This window comes from Oryzias melastigma, linkage group LG7, assembly GCF_002922805.2.
Source record: "Oryzias melastigma strain HK-1 linkage group LG7, ASM292280v2, whole genome shotgun sequence".
NCBI lineage: Eukaryota > Metazoa > Chordata > Actinopteri > Beloniformes > Adrianichthyidae > Oryzias > Oryzias melastigma.
This window is the reverse complement of record NC_050518.1, coordinates 586,170-607,858: the sequence shown is the minus strand read 5'-3', so window position 1 is coordinate 607,858 and position 21,689 is coordinate 586,170. Positions and strand designations below refer to the sequence as shown.

The window sequence follows — 21,689 nt, the reverse complement described above, 5'->3', positions numbered from 1 at the left end:
GTGAGAAGCATTCTTCATCATGGAAAAGACTAGAAAAACTTTATATTTCGGCTGCTTCCTTTAAGAGTCACCACAGTGAATCATTTGTTTCACTTTAATCCTCTCCTCTGCATTCTCCTCCCTCACACCATCCATGCACATGTTTTCCATTAACATGACATCCATGAACCTCCTCTTTGGTCTCCCTTTACTCCTCTTTCCTCAGCATCCTTTCACCAACACCATCACTGTTCTTCCTCTCAACCATCTCCATCTTCTTCCCAACATTTATCTCCAAAACATCTACCATTAACGGATTCTATCATCATTAGGGGGGTGGGCAATATGGAGAATTTGGGCATCGATCCGACACCAAATAATTACAGAGCTAGTATCAGCAATACCAATACTTTTTTCTTGAAACATTGTATTATAGAATATTTTTGGCTATGCATATTTATTGGTTAATTAAGTGTGTAATAAAACACAAGACAGAGACTTTCAGGAAATAAATATGTTTATCTGTACTGTACATACATAAGAAATAGAACATGTATATTACTACAGTACTGGCATAATACCATTATAATAAGAAGAAAACAGTAACTAGGGCAACATTTAAAAAAAAGCAAACATTTAATAAAAATGTAAGTATAACAGCCCCACAGTCTTTACAAATATATATATACAAATGCAGTGATAAAATATCAAAGTCACCAGTGAAAAAAATGAAAATAAAAGCAAAATTATAATAAATATAAAAATATGAACAACGCAATAAAAAATTCTGCCACTGCATGCAAATATTTGGCTCTTCAATGACTCTCTCCGATGAAGCAGGGAGGGCCAAGGTGTGAGGAGGTGGTGGTATGGAAGTATTTTGGAGTCATAATTCAAAGTAATTTCATAGTGGTGCACTGTTTACACAGATAGACAATGTTGCCAGATTTCGCAGAATCCCAGACAAATTGGGCAAATTTTTACTAAAACTGGGTGATTTATTTTTTTTGCCCAATCTGGCAACACTGCAGACAGACAGACGCTGCGCTTGCATGAACTCTATAAGTAAATTCAAGCTCTTCGTTGTACATATTGAAGAAAAACTGCAACGAAAGTATTGACCTTCACCTCTGTATCAATACTATCGATACTCAGATCGAACGCCCCCCCAATCCTCATCACCCTAACATCTTCATCTCTGCTAACTCCAGATGTGCCACTAGTTTCTAAACATGACATTACTGACAGAACATTGAGCTCATGTTTCAGTAATCAAAGCTAGTACACCAAATATATTCTCATATGAAAGAAAATATTCTAGATTCTGAACATTCTTTTATCATTAATGTGTGACAGAAACTCGACAAGTGATGGTTAGAAGAATTGTAAATAAAAGTGTGATGGGGTGAAACCTGACTAAATATTTATGAGCTGGAAACACTTTGAAAAAAATTTGAAACATGTCAATAAACTTACAAATTGTCTTGAAGAATGTCAAATATAGACTGTCCCAACCATTACCATAAAAAGAAAAAAATGTTATTCAATCCCCCAAAAACTATTATGTGAGCATTCAGGCAACAAACACCAAGCGGGAAACCAATAAGATTCTAAATTCCTCTAATAAACTCCAGATTCATGGTTTGGTCAGTTATTCAGGCTTTCCACCCCTGTCTGTGTCATCATCGCTGTGAAGATGCAGCTGAACCGGTTATGAGCCGACCAACCTGCCGACAAAGCAAAAACAATCAATCATGCATCTCAACTTTGATTTTTTTCTAATGAAAACCTCTCCTCCGGTTCAAAAGACAGGGAGAAAACACATGTGATCCCCCTGAGCGTCTGGTGTCGTCTGGTGCTAAAATTATCTTTGTTATCCACGATGAGCCACGTTTTGACCTTCGTTTGCTCCCCTCCCATCCCTCCTGACCCCCAACAGGTTGACAGACTGGTCGTTCTTCTTAGTGGAGCCATAGTTGGCAAGAAAATGTATGAGTTTCACAGGACATGCGAACAGGAAGCTCATTTCACTCTGAAAATCTGGCCAAACCTGCAATATTTTAATGGATTTGTAGAAGGTTGTGGAGTACATGTCAAGATTTATTTCAGTCTCGTCTCAATCTTTTAGTAAATTGTTGGTTTTATTGTTTTAAGGTCCCACTCCAACCATCTTCTGATCTACGTTAAAAGTGTTCCCTTTGAAGTATAGTTTAAAAAAAATCCACCTCTGACTTGTGACCATTGGCATGGAGCAACCCCGCCCCCTTTCCCTCCCTGTTCCTGAGAGTTCTGAGAGCCCCTCACACCCCAATCTAGTTTTACCAATGCAGCAAAAAATGTCAATATATAAGTCCTCTATCATCAGAAAAACACCATTTTCATCTGAGTGGGTCTTAAGAAGTTAAGAAAATAAATATTTGATTGTATTTTTATCTTGAGCCTTTATTCTGAAGGGTCATAATAAAGGACAAAATGAAACAGCTTCCAAAAATGTCAAGCATTTACTTTCAGATCTATTTAAATTAAGTTTTATTTCTCTTTTTTTTGTCCGCTAGTTGGTGGAAATTAAAGCATATAGATAAGCATGATGATTTAAATATTTAACAAAAACTGAATCCAGACTTTTACAATTAGGACCTTCTTGATGACCTCTAACCCCAAAAGTACAGCACACTGGCTTTTTTCTCTGGAAGACCTAAAATATTCCAAAGTAAAATCTGAAATTCTTTGGTGTAAAATCCTCTTGTTTGAACAGCGACTCAAAGCGGATGGAAGAACTGTTCAACAGAAACCAGCAGATGAAGGAGCAGCAGCGGATGCTCACCGAGAACATCAGGACGCTGGAAAACAGGTACGCTTTACTCCCATGAGGCACGGCGGTGACCGCTCCAACATCTGATCCTCCTTCAATCAGGTTTGATCAGACAACCAAAACATGACCTGAAAGGTCAATCTGACTAATATCCTACCAGGATTTGTGGAATCTTTATCCAAAAATCCAAAATTTGTGATCATTTTGATATTACTCAGAACTGATGTTGCGTAAATGTTTTTAGAAGTGCCGTTAAAGTTTAGGCATAAATTCAGGTATTTGCACACATGTTGTGCAACACTTGTGCAACATGAGGGCAACATTCTCACACTTTCTGACTCACCAGATGAAACTAAGAATCAGTCAAACACCTACAAAAAGGGTTTGTTTGTTTCACAATTTTCTTTTTATACTAAAAAGTCAGAACCTGAAAACATACAAACATTAGGAAACTTTTAGGAAACATTTGTTTTAAGTTATTTTTCTTCATCTATCAGATTTAAGCGGAAGTGATAACTGCATGATCTCTTCCTCGCAGGAAGCTGATTTAAATGTACATTAAGGAGTTTAGATGCGGGCTGCTCGGTGGTGGGTTTAGCACTCTCACCTCATGGTGATTCAAATCTCCGTTGGGACCTTCCTGTGTGGAGTTTGCATGTTCTCGTAATCTCGTGTATGCCAGGGTTCTCCGGTTTCCTCCCACAATGTCACTAGATGTGAATGTAAGTTTGTTTGGTTGTGTGTTGCTGCAAAAGACAGAGGGAGGTCTGAACATTGGACATGATAGATTTTTTGTAATATTTGAACACCTAAGTAAATATGTTAGCCACAGAATTCCCAAAACTATGAATTTGTCAGTGAGTTTCTTTTAAATTCCTTCCCTAATGGGACAATCTGACTGCTGTATTCTTCCAGTTCCATGGTAATCAAACATCTCTAATACAACTAATCATAAGTATATTTTATCTGATTCCAAACCTTAATCCCCGTAGGAATGATCCAACCCTGTAACTGTTATTTTTTATTATTAGGTTTATCTAAAAGTAGCCTCACGTCTAGTTAGAAAATAGAGCATCCATTGGGACGATAAAAACAAGAAATCAATGGTTTTATTTCAGGACATCTGCTCGCTTTTCCCCTCACACTAGTAAATAAAATCTCTACTTGTAACAAGAGTTGAAATATTTATTTTAAAGATAAAGTATGCTGTCAGATCTCAGCGTCTTCTTGTCGCCCGCAGGCTGAGGGCGGGGCTTTGTGACAGATGCACAGTGACCCAGGAGGTGGCCAAGAGGCGGCAGCAGGAGTTTGAAGCCTCACAGATTCAAAGCCTCCAGCACATTTCCATCCTGGGTATTCTATTTTTGTCTCATCGTGGTCGTTTCCTCACAGAAACCTTCTCTTGACTCCATCTGCTTCCTCCTTCATCTGCAGCTGGAGAGATGACCAACCTAAAGAAGGAGATCCTGAAACTCAAAGATGAAAACAGGAGTTTGAGAGCCGCTCTGAAGTGAGTGACGATGCATGAAGAGACAAACATCTGTTGGAGAGTTTCGAACCGTTTCCAGAATCGTATTATTTAGACTTTAGTGGGTTTGAAACAAAAACTACAGTTTTGTGGTCATGACTTAACTTCAAGACTTAATTTGAGGCTTTTCCCAGCAGAGGGTGCTAAAACCACCTCTGCATCCCATCATCCATTTAGTTACAAGTTCTAATAAAGTGACTTCTGTGTGTGCAGCAGAGGGTCTGCAGACCTGTCCTCCAGCGCCGAGCACAAAACCAACGGCTCCCCGGACCAGTCCCCCAGATCCAGATCCATCAACCTCATCAGCCCGACCCCCAGCAGAACCGCACTGCAGCCAGCAGATGGCGACGTGGTCATCAAAGTGGAGGCAGACCAAAGACGTGAGGGTGAGGAGGAAGAGGAGCATAGTTGAAGGTTGTTGGTGTTTGCTGACTCAGCTTTTGTCTCCTCCTCTGAACAGAAATTGAATGCAGGGAGTTGAAAGGATCGAGCCACAGCAGCTTTGTAAGTTTTGCATTTTCCTTCATTGTTAACATTTACTCAATGGGAGAAACTGAAGGAATTGGATAACAGATCCATCACTCACTGTTATGCTGATCAAAGCTGACATTCACACATATGTTTCCTTATCAGATTTTAACAACGAGATTAATTCAATCACAAAAATCTCAAATTTTCTGAACCCAAAATACCTTCTAATTTTCAAAATAAAATGTATAGACCTTACATTGCACTGAAACAGACAAAATAAAAGACAATTGTTTTGCCAACAATAATATAAAACAAATAAAATAATTAACAGAGTCCTAAAGCTCAGAGTTTTTATCTCTTTTTCAATATTTCATTCTAATTTACAAGTCCTCTTGAACTTAAAACTCTTTTTGGTGGCATGCAAAAAAAAGAAAAAATGATAAATAATTGGTTTGGAGTTAATTGACTGATCAGTTAAAACAAACAATATATATATATATATTATACCAAATATGGTACAAATGGATTGTATTTCATACCTATGAGAGGAAATGTCATCTAATATTACTGGTATTTTTATGTTCAGCAGCAGTCCTGGACGGCACAGACCGTTTTTGTAATTCTTCTTACTTACTGCGTCTTGTAGCAAAAATTTACTCACTAAAAAAATTCACTAGGTTGAGTTTCTGAGTGCTGATGATAAATTATTGACAACCCCAAACCCCAAAAAGATGACATCACAGCGGGAAAAAAGTGAAAATTTCTTATGGGGCTCCAAAAATATATTTTTTATCACTAAAACGCACGTGTCAAGGATATCCAAAGGAAGTTTTGAAATCATGATGGGATGGCCCCAGGATCTACGGCTTGGCGGCTATTCTGTAGCAAAATGTGACATTTGGCGATTTTTGTATTTTCATTCAATTTGGGGAAAAGAAAACTTGTTTTGATCTTCATAAATTTTCACTCACACGCCTCAAGTTTAAGTCTACAACCTCAACCGAAGTTTTGTTGATCTTTGACCTGAGGTAGAGGCCTCCATCTTTAAAAAAAAAAAAAAAAACCCAAATAAATCATCTTTCGGCACATCTACAGATCTATTCTAACTTCTTGAGCATCATTGGGACGCTACTTGGGGAAAATACATTGGAAAAGGAAGTTTCCAACAACAAAGAAGTTATTCACACATTCTTTACCAGAAGCATATTTTGTGAAAGCTTAATACCTGAACCATCAGCTTAAGCTGGACTAAAGGATTTAACATGAATTGATTTGATTCACATCTGATTTAGTACCCAGTGAAAATGAACTTTGGCCCAAAAAATGACAACATCCCATTTATTTTATAACATCAGAGATTTTATTTATTATTTTTTGGTCTTCTTTTCTAGAAATGTTTTGCATTTCAATGCTCTTTTACTTTTGCAATTTTAGCACAAACATCAAAACTTTCCATTAATTTTAATCTCTTTTACAGGTTTTTTTTTTGGGAGGATAACTTGTAAGAAACATTGACTATCTGAGCTTGTTTTTTTTTCTGTGTGAAAATATATGTATATGTATATTTTTGGTGCAAATAAACTGTCCAGGCCAAACAAACAAGACAATTTAGCTCTAACCACACATTAAACATGAACTGAAATCCTTTATTTCTTTACTGTGTCATTAGTTTGGATTATTACTTTAGTTATTTTCTGACACAAGAACTGTTTTATATTTCCCCAAACATCCTTTTTAATAACAGTTCTTCAATGTTGTTGGCTCTTTTTTTCTTTCTCTCTTTATTTCTCAAATTGTATTTATTTTATTTCATAAACCTATTAAAACTAATACAAAAGAAACAACACTCAAGTTATTTTTTATGACATTGAAAGAAGAACAGAAAAAGGGAAATGTCTCATTTCTACCCCTTATACCATTGCTAAAGCTACTGGTGCATTTTTTAGTTACTTCATCCCTGTGGGAATTTAAATGTTTCCGTCTGTTTACTAAATCAAAAATTCTATTTTATTGTCTAGTTTCCAAAAGATCAGCTTAGCCCGAGCAGTTTCTGTGAGGTCCAGATTGATCCATGATGGTGTTGATTGTTCCATGCTGGGTCACGGTTTGAAGCTCTTTTCCACAGAATAAACAAATATAGATTATAGAAGGGCGCCAAACAAAAAGGAAATACTTTAATTAGAACTTGTGTTCCTCCACCTTGTTTGATATGATTTCCACTGTGTTTGCATACTCAAATTAAACAACTAATAATAGAAAAACATGACGTGACTTATAGTTTAAAAGCTGACATGTTGAACACATACATCCTGAAATGACTTGTGTTATTTCTTTGTATTGTGGAGAATTTTACTGAAAGGTGTTCTGTTGAGAAGGATGGTTATCATATTACATCTCAGGAAAACAAATCAAATCTGACTCAGTTTTAAGCCCAAATCCATTGAATGTATATGGAGAACTGGACTGTGTGGCCCATCCCTTCTCACAGTCCACTTAGGAAGTACCTGGTGGCTCCAAGAGGCCAAAATCCCACAGACTCCTATAGATAAATAAACAGCTGATACCTTTTTAACAAGTTTTAGCTAATGCTTTAAAGTGGCCAATCAGATGCTTCAATAATATAGGTGGTCTTACATATATTGTTTGAAACCTTTGACATATCTACCCTGTTTTCAAGTGGTAGGGGTGTTGATTTCCAAATAGTTGAAGTGGTTCCCATGGAAACGATGACTCAGACCAATCACTGCTTACTGACGGCGTCCGGTTCCAACATGGCGGTGTCCGTATTGTGAAGAAATTGCGATTAAATTGACATTGTTAGGTTGGAGACTGAAGTAAACTATTTTCTGTGGGTGACATCACACTCACTCGGTCCAATTCTCATATACTGTCAATAAGACGCTATTTTGGTCACCCATCACTCATTGTCTATTCTTTGTAGGTTAGGGTTGCCATATCCCAGGGTAATGTGAGCAAAGTCCATCCAGGGCTGGTCATCTGTTGATCCGAAGCCACAAATTAAATTCAGCCAGTAGTTTTCTGTTTGTCTTAACCCTTAAACCCTGGAGATGTCGCTGTCAACACCTAAATAAAACACTCTCTTTGACATACACTAACTCTTAACCGTTTACTCTATCAGCTGATTCTCACATGGAGAAAAGCATCTTTTCACATTAGCTCAGCACAAAGCTGCTTTTCTCTGCTTCAGAATCTGCTGCAATGAAGTTAATTGCGCGCACTTCAAACTTTTCGATATTTGCAATAATTCTAAGATTCAAAACCTCTTTTTGAGACATTCAAAACTTCTCTTTGGTTCATTATTCCAAGTTTTACTCAAAATCCACTTTTTTTCTATCTAAAAATATTCTTAAATGAGTCAAAATAACTTGACTTGATTTAAGATTCTAAAAACACAGACAAAAGCCTCTTAGATGATCTCATCTTTCCCTCACAGGAAGTCGTCAAGCCTCGGTCATCACCAGCCTGGAGGACAGATTCCAGCCTGGCTCAAGCTGCAGAGAAGAGGTGAGGCATGACAGCATGGCAGCTCTGTGGGATTCATGAGGAAATATGACTAACAGGCTGTTCAGGATGAACTTCTAAGTTCAAATCCCAGGCCTAAAGAGACTCTAAAGACTGGAATTTGCTCCTCTGACCAACAACCAGTTGAGCGACATTTTCTGGCAGTTACATCAGATTTTTGTGAGAAGTTGAGGTGGAGCTGATCAGAGATTAAAGTTTCATTTTTCGCATTGTGCCCCCTGAGGTCGTATCAGACACAGAACAGCCTTTTTTTGGCTGGTGCAGTTTGTCCAAACACACCAGCTGGCAGACAAACAGACAACCTCTGCCTCAAGACACAGAACTGAATTTATTGTAAGTTCGAGGAATCAGAAAACAAACGCGCTCCACCCACGATGCCCGCCATCCACCTGTGACATCCCTTTTATAGTAAAGGAAGCAAGCGTAGTTCAGTAAAGTGAGAGCCACATCCACAGGCTCAGTTACAATTTAACAGTCGGGGTTTATGATTCGTGAAACTCAGAGAAACCGATACTTTCTCCTGAGGTATTCCTGAGTCTGTTTACATGCCCATGAAATGAATGCATGAATCTTTAGAACGTAACAACGCCTTCAGGCTGTGGAATAGAAAGGAAAGTTCAAACTAGAGCAAATTAGGAACAAAAATGATAAAAGACAGTATAATACTTAAAAGATGAATAAAATAAAATAAATAAAAAGAGTAAAAGTAAGATAGATTTCTCCAACGACTGAGTGTTAAAAACTATTTAAAAAAAGGTAAATCTTTAGTTGATGTTTAAAACTGTCTGATAGCTTAGCGTGACCTGGGCTCATCTAGTAGATTTTAGTTGGCAGGCATTAAAAATCTACAATGACTAAACTCTTATAAGCTCTGTTATGCATGCCATTTCTAGCCAACATCTAAAGCCTGTGTTGTCTTCTAGGACATAGTTTCTTCAGAGCAGCAGGAGTTCATTAGAAATTCACCTGAGTTGTGGGCGGGATTTTATGGCGCGGAGTAGGCCCACCCCCATTTCCCGTCATCACTCTCTCCTGCTAGCTTACAGCACCTCACACCTACAACCTAACATTACAGGTGTAACGAAAATGGTGAGCCATATTGGAGCTCTGCAGCTTTACAGTTTTGAGCCGGATGCACGCGTGTGGAGGACAAAGGAGATAGATTACTTCTTACTGATGTAGCTTCTACGTCACTGCTAGAGCGTTTTTTTGTCTGCTCCTGATTTACAACAATTCGAATAAAGAAACTGTCAGAAAAGCTTAATTTTATTTTCATATGTCCCCTATCATTAGAAAAATGCTAAAAAATCATGTGAAAAACACCAAAAACACAATTACAAAGTTAGTATTTGGGTAAAGATCTTTATGAGCCTCAAAGACCCACTCTAATGAAAATTGTGTTTGTAACATATTCTCGAATCAGGAGCAGATAAAAAAGGCTGTTTGAAATATACTGTTTGTGACATTTAAATGCTTCCTGCTCTGCTCGATTATTAAGCATCCGCTCACAGACAAATAGATCAATTTACATCTTCTTTTTCCTCGTCTGCACTGGAATCTGGCTCAGAACTGTACAGCTGGATAGCTTCAGTATGTCCCAACATGTTTGCTGCACTGGTAATGTTAGGTCTGGGGTGTGAGGGGCTGTAAGCTATCAGTGTAAACAGAGAGCTCTCAGCAACAGGAAGGGGAAGGAGGGTGAGGTTGTTTCGTCCCTCCTACATCTCAGAGGCAAGTTTCTAATGAACTCCTGCAACTCTGCAGAAAATATATCCTAGAAAACGAGAGTTTCTTTTTGTTTTGGCTAAAACTCTGCATAATAATAACTAAAAGACCACTGGGAACTCTGAAAATAGATCAAAAAGATGATCAGAGTGGCTTTATAACAAACAGTAAAAGTTTCACTGAACTGAGTTAGGAGCTGGAATGATGTGTGTCTGTTTGGATGTTTTAGTTAAGACTCACGCGGCTGCATTCTGAACTAACTGCAGACGGTTTAGTGAACGCTGAGCGACGCCAAAGTACAGAGTTTCAGTAATCTCTCCGACAGATAATCAGAGCATGGATCTCTGTTTCCAGATCATTACTGCTCACAGAAGTTTTAGCTTAAACATACAAGTGAAAAAAGTTCATTTTATCAAAGCTCAGTATTGTTAGTCTGATAAAAATCAATAACTGGGAGCACAAATATGTTTGAAATCCATCCATCCGTGTTCTCTGTCAAAAAAGGTCCTCCTGCTGCAGCAGCTTTACTTATAGAATTTCCGACAGTAAATTAAACTTTTTTTTTCTAAAATCTAACTCTCTCTTCTTTGTTCAATCATTTGCATTTTTCATTAAAGCTGAAGACCCACAATAAAGGGATAAAAGACCCACTCGTGGCTCCAGAGCCATGGGTTGTAGACCTCTGGCCTGGTGGAAGAGCGTCTGCCCTGAGAGTGGATAGTTGTGTGTTCAAATCCATGGTCATACTCTAAAAAAAATATGGAGAACAAATTTCACACATTCGGGTGTATTACAGCTAATAGAACTTTAACTTTAGATTTAGTTTAGTCCCTGTATGGCGTCTGCAACAGTTCAGGGTCACATGGGGGCTCAGGGTCAAATGCTTATTAGTGATTCTGACCTGAAGAATCATTTCTCTGTCGTTCTCATCTCAGAGCTCAAAGCATTGAAGTGCTCGACCAGCATCCGGGCATTCTCCTTCAACCCCATCGGAGAAACTCCTCTCCCGTTTCTGGAGTGGAGGTCAAACCGAGGCGACCTGTGGTTCCCATCCCCTGCCACCCTCAGCCAATCAACAGCAGCTCTGTCTCTCTGCCCTGGGCCCTATCTGAATCCTCAAACTGGGCTAATGTTGCCGCTATGGTCAGCAACCGCCAGATGCCGAACTCTTCCAGGCTTCAACTGCCACACTTTCCCAACCTGATCGCACCGCCCCACCAGCTCACCCCCAGGAAACATGGGTTTTCCCCTTCCTGGCATAAGCACAGCATTCCGCAGCACCCCAGCAAGGAGCCCACGATGGTCTGCAAGTTCCGAGACACGAAAGAACACGCAGACAATATACCAAAGCCCCCGGAGAAAAAGGACCCCCCACCTTACAAGGCTGAGAGAGTCCCCAGAGAGGTCACCCGAGACGCCCCTGATGGGCCTCTGGACCTGTCAGACCGAGGGAAGTTAAATCCAAACCAGAAGTCTGTGGATGAGGCCTCACAAGGTGAGGGGAGGGTACAGGGGAGCAGTGATGAGGATGGGAGGACTCGCATCCCAGCATCCCCCTCGTCCCTCTGTGGGTTCCCATCCTCCCACTCAGCCCCTCAGACACAGAAGAACCACGAGTCCGAACACAAAAACGGGGTAATGCTGAGTTTGTCCACATTCAACTAAAAAGTGTTACAGAAAGGAGAAAACTGACGGTGAGGTTCGTCTGATCAATGCAGGTCACCAAAGAGCAGGAGCAGAAAGAGGAGGTGATGAAAAGGACAGAACAGAGTAACGCAAAGAAGGTTCCTCTCTCATTACGTCCAGGTAATGAACTCGTCTGCTTATCGAACTGCTGGTGATTAAGGTCAATATTTAATTATGAGTTCATTTAGTAGAATTTTGCCCAGCAGTTTATATCAATAAATAATTTTTTTGTAGTTTGGGGTTAAATCAGAATCAGTTTCAAGTGAACAATAAACAGAAAAAAAATAAAAATTTTCAGCAACGGATGAGATAGCCGGCGCCAACAGCAGAAATGACATCACCATCACCTCTGTAACTCAATGTCAATCATGTATCATTAGCCAATCACCTCAAAGCTTCAACTACTTAAATTTAGGGTCAACTCCGAAAGATAAAGTATGAATTAAATGTGTAAATTGAGGTCCAAAAGTAAAAAGGGAGAGAAATGATAGCACAAAATTTAAAATACAAAGATTTTGTTTAATCTCAAAACTGCTGTGAAATGTATAAAATAATTCAAATGTTACTGTTCAATGTTTTGTTCAAATCGACAGTTTATTTTCAAAACTTTTCTTTTCAGATTATCTTACTTTTTTCAATCTACATTGTTTTCAAAGTTTTGTAATTTCTTTCAATTTCCAATTTGATTTTAAATCTTGATTTTTTTATTTACCATTTTCTTTTCCAATTCTTTTTGTTTTTTAAATTTTACTTTTTATTTTAAAACTTACACACTTTTATCCCAAATTTATTTTTTTATTTTCAATATTTATTTTAATTTTGAAACTCGAATCAAATTTTCAACTATAGATATAGACTTAAATATAGACTTTAAACATGTTTTAATTTCCTTTAATTTTTAAACTGTTTTAAAATATTCATTGTTTTCAATTTTGACATTTTTTCTTGTTCAAATTGGCCATTTTATTTTGAAAACCTTTTTTTTAAGTTCCCTGACTTTATCAACTGTAGCATAAACCTCAAAACTTAAGTAAAGTCAATTTATTTTTATTTTTTTCTTGGCACTTATGTTAGTTAAGTTTTTTTCAGGTAATTTTGAGTTTTTGATTGTGAACGCTTTGGTTTTTGTTTTGTATCTGTATTAAATAGTTCTGAAGTCCATCTGCAGATCACAGTTTGTCTGTAATGAGAGATGTTCAGATTCCGGCAGAAACCCGACCCGTCGGTTCTGCTTGTTCCGCATTAATCTCGTCTCTTGTGTTGTTTTGGCAGCAGTCGTAATGTTGGAAACCCTAAATTCTGCTTTACAAAAGCAAGAGTCTTTGTCATCCAATGGAAAGCTTACAAAGGTAAAGCTGTGAAGGCTCTGCTTTGACATGAACTCGTTCCAGATGTCTGGAATTTAAGATATATTTCGTTTTTTTGCTCACATTAAATATGTGAATCCCCGTTCATCTCCTTTATCTTCCTCCTGGTCACAGATGTCGTCACCTGCAAATGTGGTGGACAGCAGTTCAGACGAACAAGACGAGAACCTGAGCAGCTGTGCGAGAGAAAGTGCCCCCAACGGCAAGAGGAAGAGGACAACTTTGGAAAACGAAACCGACAGAGACACAGACAAAAACAGTGTGTAGCAGTCTATTTATGTCCGTCCATTGCATTTCTTTGTTTCGTCTTTCTCTCTACTTCAAGTTTGTTTTAACAACAAAAAAAAAGACTTCTCACCAAAACCTCTAGGTTTATCTCTGGATATTTCACCAATTTTATCTGCTATTTTAATGACATATTATAGTTTTTTTTAAAATAATCCTTGTTTTTTTTAAGATAAGTTTTTTTTAGATACTGTTGTCCTCCAACCAGAGAACATCATTCTCAATAAAAGCTTTGGACTAGAGATGTATGAGGGGAAAGAGGCAGTTATTTTCAGATAAAACTTCCCTTTAGCAGTATTCTCATTTTTCTGGGCTTTTTTTTAGCAAAACAAAACAAATGACTCGCGAAAAAAAAAAAAAAATCAGCACAAATTCCTAGTTTCAACTGTCAAGCATGGCGGTGGGAGATTAATGATTTGTACTTGCTCTTCAAACACCTTCACTATACTAAACCACAAATGTGTACACAGACAGATCACAGCAGGAAATGATCTGCAGGACAGATGCAGCAAAAAGAAAGTGAATTGAGGTTTTACAAAGATAGATTCCTAATTCAAACTTGACAGCGACGGCCCAAAAAATATCTCGAATTTGTGCGTAACTTTGGATTTGTGCATGCATAATTCTTAATTTGCACATACTGTGATAAATCCAAAGCTATGCACGATTTAAGAATTATACATGTACATATTCGGATGGTATTATTTTCTCTCCATACATGAATGTCTGCAGAAATAAATATTTTAAAGAAGTAAGAAGAAGGAAACACTTGTTTTATCTGCAACTGCCTGACTCACAAAGGAAATGACGTGAACAGATAAATAAAAGTGTTTGTTGAGCAAAGTAGATCAGCTTTAATTCAAAAAAACTTTCAAATAAGCCAGTTTGCTACATCTCATGTGCCAAAAAACAACAGCAACAGCTGTTTTGTCTAGCCTGTTTTAGACTTTTCATGTATTTAAATTTTTTATATTTCTATATATTCTTTTTTTTACCATTTCATATTTTTTTCTGTATTTTACAATTAAAAAAGATTCAAAATTTGTATTTTTCTTTCTTCTACTTTGTCTTTCTTGAGCCTTAATTGATGCAAAGCTGTTTTCAAAGATTTCCTCCTTCAGTTTGAACTTTTTATCTTTTCTTCTCACAGACATCCAACCGGAGAGAAGAATCAAGATCAGACTGAGACCGGAAGAAAGGAGTCCGAGCTAAAGAGGATGGATTTGAGAGAAGATAGAAAGAAAAAATGAAAGCATAAATGGTGTGAATAAATACAAAGAGGAAGAAAAGAAATCCCAGTGGACCTGCTTCCACTGTGGATTCATAACTTTTTTTTACTGTTATCTAAACTACAGTCTGTAGTTTCACAGAAATATTTGTAGAGTAGCTCCAACATTTCTAGTTTTGAAGTTTAGTAGTCTTTTTGCCGGGTTTTCCTACCCAAACTACGACAGTATTTCATCAAATCTGTGAGAAATGTCTTTTTGCTGACATGCAGAAACAGAAGCAGCAGAACCTTCAGGGGAGAAGTTTTAAAACTCGTTTCTCCTTTCTGGTTCTGGAGGTTTTCTGTTTTTCACACATATTTTTATAACCCTGTTCTCCTTACTGTTACACCAGACAGAAATGAAATGAAATATACACATATTGTTAATTGTTAGTTCTTAAAACCATGAGTGTCATTGGTAACCTGAGATGTGAGGTTTTCGATGTATTTTAGTGTACAGTCAGATTAGGAGGAGTTTGTTCTGTCACTGTTGGTTTTGTTGTTGATTCCATAAGTTCTGATCAACCTGATGCAGTGACAGTTTTGGTCAAAACCTAATCCCTAGTTCAAGTGTGGAATGGGAGCAAGGATCCATCACTCAGTTCTGGTCACCGTACAGATTCAGACTGTTCTCTTCTGGGAAATGATCCTTTCAGGAAGAACGGTCGGTCAGGTCGCTGAGCGAAACGCTGCAGATGCCAAACAGGCAGGAAAACAGCTGTTTCCAAATGATGTGACTAAAAAAGAGGCTGTTTGTGTTTAGAAGCAAATCAGTTCGAACTCTGGGAAAATCCGCTCTGGAAATCTGCTTTGTGTTCTCTGGTTTTCTTCCTCTTCCTGCATTGATCTGTCCTCTGAAACTGTGAACATTTGACCAGAATGTCACCAGTGTCTCTGCACCCTACAAACATGGAGGTAAAATGTGGAGATTAAATGGAACAAACGGCACTTTGCTTGTGAGAGCGAACTGTTCCTGTGGAGGCAAAGAAGCATTCCAACTGGACGCCAAAGTGGTTCTCCGGTGTGCTCCACACCTCCTTATGTCGGCTTTAAATTGTGATCAGAGAAAAAAAGCACTTTGGTGACTTTTTTTATGTGGAACCGTTGCTTTTACTGACCGTATTATTGTTTTAGTTCACTTGTTTTTGTGTTGACAGTGTTTTGATAAATTAAAACACTTAGAACTGAAAATGTCAATATTAAAACTAAGTTTAAAGTTGTGACGCTGTTTTTGAGCATCAGTATATATTATATTATCTTAATAAATATGTATATATGTATGCACACACAGACACACACACCCCCACACACATATATATATACATATATAAATATAATGCAGTGATGCAGTTTTTGAGCTTTATTACATATTATCTTAAATATGTATTTATATATATAGTATAATATAAAGTTTACTATGGCTGTATGTGTTGTAAAGTACATATACACACTATGTTTAATACAGTGATAGGTAAAAAAAAAAGTAAAAAGCAAATAAAATAATTACATCTTTTATTATTAATTTAATTAAAAGATAAATATAACTTTAAAAAAAAACTTAAATATGACTACCAGAATTTTAAAAAATGTGTTTCAGGCAAATGTTAATACACCAAAAAGTATAAATCCCTGAGCCCCATTTCTTCACATTTGGTATCTATTAAAAGTCCCAAATGTTCTCTGTAGATCCTAAAAGCAGTTATTTCAGTATGCAGTGGTCGGAAGATGTTCAGGTTTAAAAATGTTCTCTAGAGGCGAGACATTTGCATAGCTGGTAGTCAAAAGGATAAATAAACAAATATAGTACATGTCCATATTAGGAATTCAAGGGTTTACCTTCCTTATGATTTGGTTCAAACCTCGATTTTTAAACCACAGTTTTGTTTCTATTCGACGTATAACCTATGGATTACAAAAAAAAACCAACTAAATAATACTTAATTATGTTGGTAATAATTGAGTAACAACGAAGGAAAACCTCTCAGTTGGCTTTCACTAAGCTTGATGTAAATCATGCTTATTAAAAGTAATAATCTTCCATCTAAATGTTTTACTTGAACATTTTACAGACTAAATTCAAGAATCCACACATGTTGGGGCATACAGACAAGTATCATTCAATCTTAAAAATAATTACCCCATAGACATGACATCACGTTTTTATGTCTGAGTTTCTTAAACTAAAATGTTAAAAACTGCAGTAAAAAAGAAACTGTAACTTCAGAAAGTGCCACATTTTGCATCACAACACACAAAGCTGTTAATAGCCAGAAACGTGTTCCTCTTCCTCTTTTTCATTTTCAGAAAGGCCGTATTTTGCAAGCGTTAACTTTCCACTTTGGTGTTTCTCTGGGAGGATTCTGTCAGATAACCTGCAGATCGGTCGATCCTTTGATAGCTTCTACAGGAGGTTCTGACTTCATCTTTGCTTCCTTTTCGTATCTTTTAATGGGTCATTGCTGACTCCAATCTTCAAGTTCGCTTGAGACCATGAAAGTTTGTACGGTCATCCTGAGGAAGTTTGAGGTCAAAGTTGCCCGACAGGAAATGATGGATGGAAACTTCAGCTATTTCAGTGGAAAACGACTTCTCTTTCTTTTCTTTTATTAATATCTTCACAACTGAGACTTCAGACTTCTTGTGCAGATCTGGAGGGTAAAACTGTAAATCAGCTGTTTCGTCTATTTATTCTCCATCGGGAAGGAAAACTCTGAAAAAACTAAAGCTAATTTAATTTAGTTCTGCAACCATAAATAAATAAATAGAACTGTGAAGGCATTGAACAGCCCTCACTGTCGTTACACACTCACCTGCAGGCAAACAAGCTCACAATTTTTTTGTTTTGGACAAAAAAAATTTCTCATAGAGGGAAAATGTTGATGCAGTTTTTTCTACGGGCATGCTGCGGGTGACAGGTCATAGAAAAAATATATACAACATGCAAGGGTAAGTAAAGAAAGGTGTTTTGTCTGGATTTTACCATCTTTTCCACTCCCCACAAATCCAGCACACTGTGCACTATACTGTTCACGTGAAAAGGTGTACTCTTAGAGTTCTGCCCCATGGTTGGAATTCAGCAAATAATCGCTAAACAATCAGATAGTAGTTTGTGTGAACATCCTAAGCACCCCGCGGACACTTGCGTACCACCTGCACACCCAGTGCATGCAGGATTTGTGGTCCGTACGGAACCAGTACTTGCACCTTACTAATGACTTGAGAGCAGGGCAAGGGACAGCATCACCCGGATGTCATGGGTGCGAGTCACTTACATTAAAATACTTCAAATACTTCAAAGAACATTTAATGGACGGACAACAACGCTACGTTCCATTTTCATGATGTCCCTTACAGTGGCTGTATGGGAACTTCAAGACACACCTGCACTCTCCTTAAGGTGCAGCTGCTCTTCTCTACGACCTTCCATGGGTCCCAGACTACCCGGAAAATCCACAGCACCAGCTCAAGTCAACGCTCATATGTGTGAAGGTGACTAAGGCTTTCAATATGTTCGTGAAAGCAAGTTGACTCGCTGTTGCAGCCAGCTTCTCGTGGAGAAACTACAAGGTTAGTAAGAACTTTTGACTGAATTCAGAATAACGGCAACATTTTTATTGTTGGAGACAAAACAAGTTTTCACCATTTCAAGTCACTGAGGACAAAGTTGGATCTCTTTCCATTACATGTACAACTTTATCAAAATTCTAGAACTGTCTAAAAATACAATTTTGCAATGACACTTTTTCCATCACATCATAATTATGAAAATAAACACAAACCAACACACGTGATGAGTCATTCAAAAACAAGACCATGGATGTGAACAATACTTTGATTTGCAGCAGATACATTCAAATTTCTGCCATGGCACTAGTGCTCAGCGTGGTATCAGGCTGTTGGTCATGACTCGTTTAGTTGGGGAAAAAAAGTGTTTCCATTGCAGTTTTTTTAAATATGTCAATTTCGATATGCCTTAAAAACCACCTCCTCAAAGTGCTTTTTTTTTCAGAATTGAAATTATGCAATTTATTATTACAAATCCAATTTGTGCAATTATAGTCAGTGGAAAAATAGTAGCTTGTTATCAACATTTTGAGCTGATATAAAAAGTTTTTTAATTATATAGTTCAATTTGATTCTTCCTTAGAGAGATCGATCTGGTTGGATTGTAGATAGAAAAATAATTGATTAATCAGTTAATTGTTACACCGGCATTATTTTAATTTGCACTTCATGCCTGTAATTGCACTTTATGGATTTTAAAGAACTCATTTGTAAAATGAAAAAACAAATTCAGAACAGAAAAATTACAGGGCAGTATTTTTTTTTTAAGAAATATGGTCAACGTGAAGCCTTTTGTGAATTATTGATGGCTTTTTTCCTGTTTTGTCATTTATTAGGCACGTTTTATATCATTAAATGGTGGACTAAGGCAAAGTTCAAACTCTGAGCATTTTCAAACTCATACTGTCTTTTGAATGTTGCCTCTCTGCTGTGAATATTTAGATTGTCTGATGTCATTTTGCCTGATTGGGGGAGTCCTGTCACTTGTTGCTGTAAATTACTTCTAGTTTATTTTATGGAAACTCAAAGCTAACAAATCCTGCACAGCCCCAGACACGAACAGTCCCGCCTATTCCAAGGAAACCATGAAATGCATCTATGTAAAGTATTAGTCAGGTACAGGAAGAGGTTAGTCTGGTTTCTGTATTTCTACATTCATGTAAAATCACTGTCAATTTACGTGCAATCATTTAATTAGTAAAGACCTTTTTTGCAAAAGGTTTAAAAACTGAAATAGAAGGAAGTTAAGAAGTAAAGCAGATTGTTTTTCTTTATTTAACATCCTTCAGAAAGACAATGAGCTTATTGCAATCATATATTTTTGGATCTTGTTCTGATCACTATTAATATTTGTTTATGAAAGTACATTTTTGATGTTTTGAACCTTCATGTTGCCCCGCCCACCTTGAAACCTGATAACACTGCCTTTTTTAACACAGTTTTATGATCTGTTTTGATCACACTCACTCAATCATTCACTTAAAAAGTCTCTATTTGAGGGTCTGAAATCCTGCAGTAAAAAAAAAAGCTTTTATTTTCAAACATGTGTTTTTAAATTTGTGTTGCTCTAAAGAAGTTTTAAAACATTTTAGAACACAAATCTTTAATGTCAACATTCTCACGGATTATTTTCATGATAATATTGACAAAGTATCAGCAGATAATTGCATCAAATTAAAATTTTACAAAGTAAAACAGTTTCTGACAGCTTTAGACATCTCACTTAATTAGAAAATGGTGAAAAAGTTCTATATTTTTGTCATCATTTTGTTTTGAACGAATTTATTACACATTTGAAACCTTTATTTCTTGCAATTTTGATCATTTATAACCTTAATAAAAAAATAAGTGCCTTGAAAAATAAAAATATAATAGATCAATCCAAAAAATAGTTTTTTGGTAAAAATGTCTGCACTCAGTGCTTGGTCGGCGCTCTTTCTGCATGAAATCCGGCATCAGAGCTCTGTAGAGGTGATCCGTCTGCAGCTCAGCAGAAGCTCAGGTTGCTTTTAGCTTTTAGCTTGTTTAGCATGTTAAGCATCAGCACTTGGGTCTGGTTTCTCTCATCTCCCTCTAAGCAACGGTCCATAGGTGTTCTATAAAAAAAAAAAATACAATATACAAAAATACGTTCTTCAATAAATAAAAGTCTTACTGGTACCAAAAATAAAAATAGGTAAACCTATACAGGTCCTGCACAAAATATCAGAGCCCGGAGAGCAAAAATGTTCATGCATATATTTTTCTATGGGCATGCTGCAAGCTATGGAAGCGTTTGTGACTCATAATTCAAAATAAAAGTCAATACTCGAAATGCTTTTTCATTTTCACAGTGTAACTGCATTACTTGTTTCTTAAATGAAATTAAAAAGCAATTATCCAAACAGCTTTTTCTTTGTCTTCTTCAACACCGCTCATTCGGTGACATAATTCAAATGATAAAGAAAATGGCATTTGACATTTCATTTTCAAAAGTTCTTTAGTAAATTTGTACCAAAATTCAATTAGAAATATTAAATTTGAAAATGAAAATGCATAAACAGAAATGCTTTTTCATTTTCACAATGTAACTATATTAATTGCCTCTTAAATAAAATGAAAAAGAAACCCTCTGAACATCTTTTCCATCTTTTCCATCATCACCGCTCATATTGAGACATAATTAAAGTGACAAAGCCAATGAAGACTGGTTTTTCATTTTCACATCCCGCTGCGCAAAAAGTGTCAAGTAATGCAGTAACATTGTGAAAATGAAAAAGCATTTGCAATATTGACTTTTATATTGAATTATGAATCACAAAAGCTTTCATAGAAACAGGTTGTAGTGAACACTTTCACAGCATGTAATGCTTTGTTGACACCGAGCATGTGATGTGTATTCTTGAACATGTGTTTAGTCCATGCTGTTCACACTGGACAAACAGGGAGGTTTGTTATGACATGACAAAGCAGTTTAAATCTTGTGAAAATGGCTCCAGGCTTTCTTTTTTTTTTAACAGCTCTGTTGCGATATATGAAAGACTTAGTGTCATAATTCCAGACATACACAAACCGTAATTATTCATTTCTCCTTAACGATCAATTTTCAAACGGTTGTTATTTCTGTGAACTAAAGGGATACGTCACTACCAAATCAGAGTCCCTGATTGGTCAAAGTTTGACCAACTTTCAATGCATGTTCAATAGTCGCTCATTTTGTATGTAGAGTTCAACAATGTTCATAAAAACTAGCGTTGTGACAAGTGAACATGACTGTTTTAACATGGAGCCCAAAATGTACATTTATGCGCATTTACATAGACTTTTCACAGGAAGTGGTCCCCACTGCCAAGGGCAGTGTGAACGTTGCTAANNGCCAAATCAGAGTCCCTAATTGGTCAAAGTTTTACCAACTTTCAATGCATGTTCAATGGTCGCTCATTTTGTACGTTTATATGGATTTATCACTTTTTCAGACTCATT

General features: G+C 37.0%; 1 protein-coding gene across 5 annotated transcripts in view; it reads left to right on the top strand.

Annotated features, from left to right (window-relative positions):
* The window catches only part of rbbp8l (retinoblastoma binding protein 8-like), a 26,114-nt gene extending 10,228 nt beyond the window's left edge, over nucleotides 1-15,886 (top strand). For 2 of the 5 annotated variants that reach the window (XM_024292097.2, XM_024292098.2), the window contains exons 4-14: nucleotides 2,735-2,830; nucleotides 4,032-4,144; nucleotides 4,226-4,301; nucleotides 4,533-4,705; nucleotides 4,780-4,823; nucleotides 8,245-8,315; nucleotides 10,994-11,693; nucleotides 11,777-11,864; nucleotides 13,017-13,093; nucleotides 13,226-13,370; nucleotides 14,547-15,886. In XM_024292097.2, the coding sequence (XP_024147865.1) occupies nucleotides 2,735-2,830; nucleotides 4,032-4,144; nucleotides 4,226-4,301; nucleotides 4,533-4,705; nucleotides 4,780-4,823; nucleotides 8,245-8,315; nucleotides 10,994-11,693; nucleotides 11,777-11,864; nucleotides 13,017-13,093; nucleotides 13,226-13,370; nucleotides 14,547-14,608 (1,645 nt within the window). In that variant the 3' untranslated portion in view covers nucleotides 14,609-15,886. The remainder of the gene's footprint in view (nucleotides 1-2,734; nucleotides 2,831-4,031; nucleotides 4,145-4,225; nucleotides 4,302-4,532; nucleotides 4,706-4,779; nucleotides 4,824-8,244; nucleotides 8,316-10,993; nucleotides 11,694-11,776; nucleotides 11,865-13,016; nucleotides 13,094-13,225; nucleotides 13,371-14,546) is intronic. The other 3 variants (XM_024292102.2, XM_024292103.2, XM_024292101.2) reach the window with 3 other exon arrangements.
* Nucleotides 15,887-21,689: the final 5,803 nt, after the last annotated feature.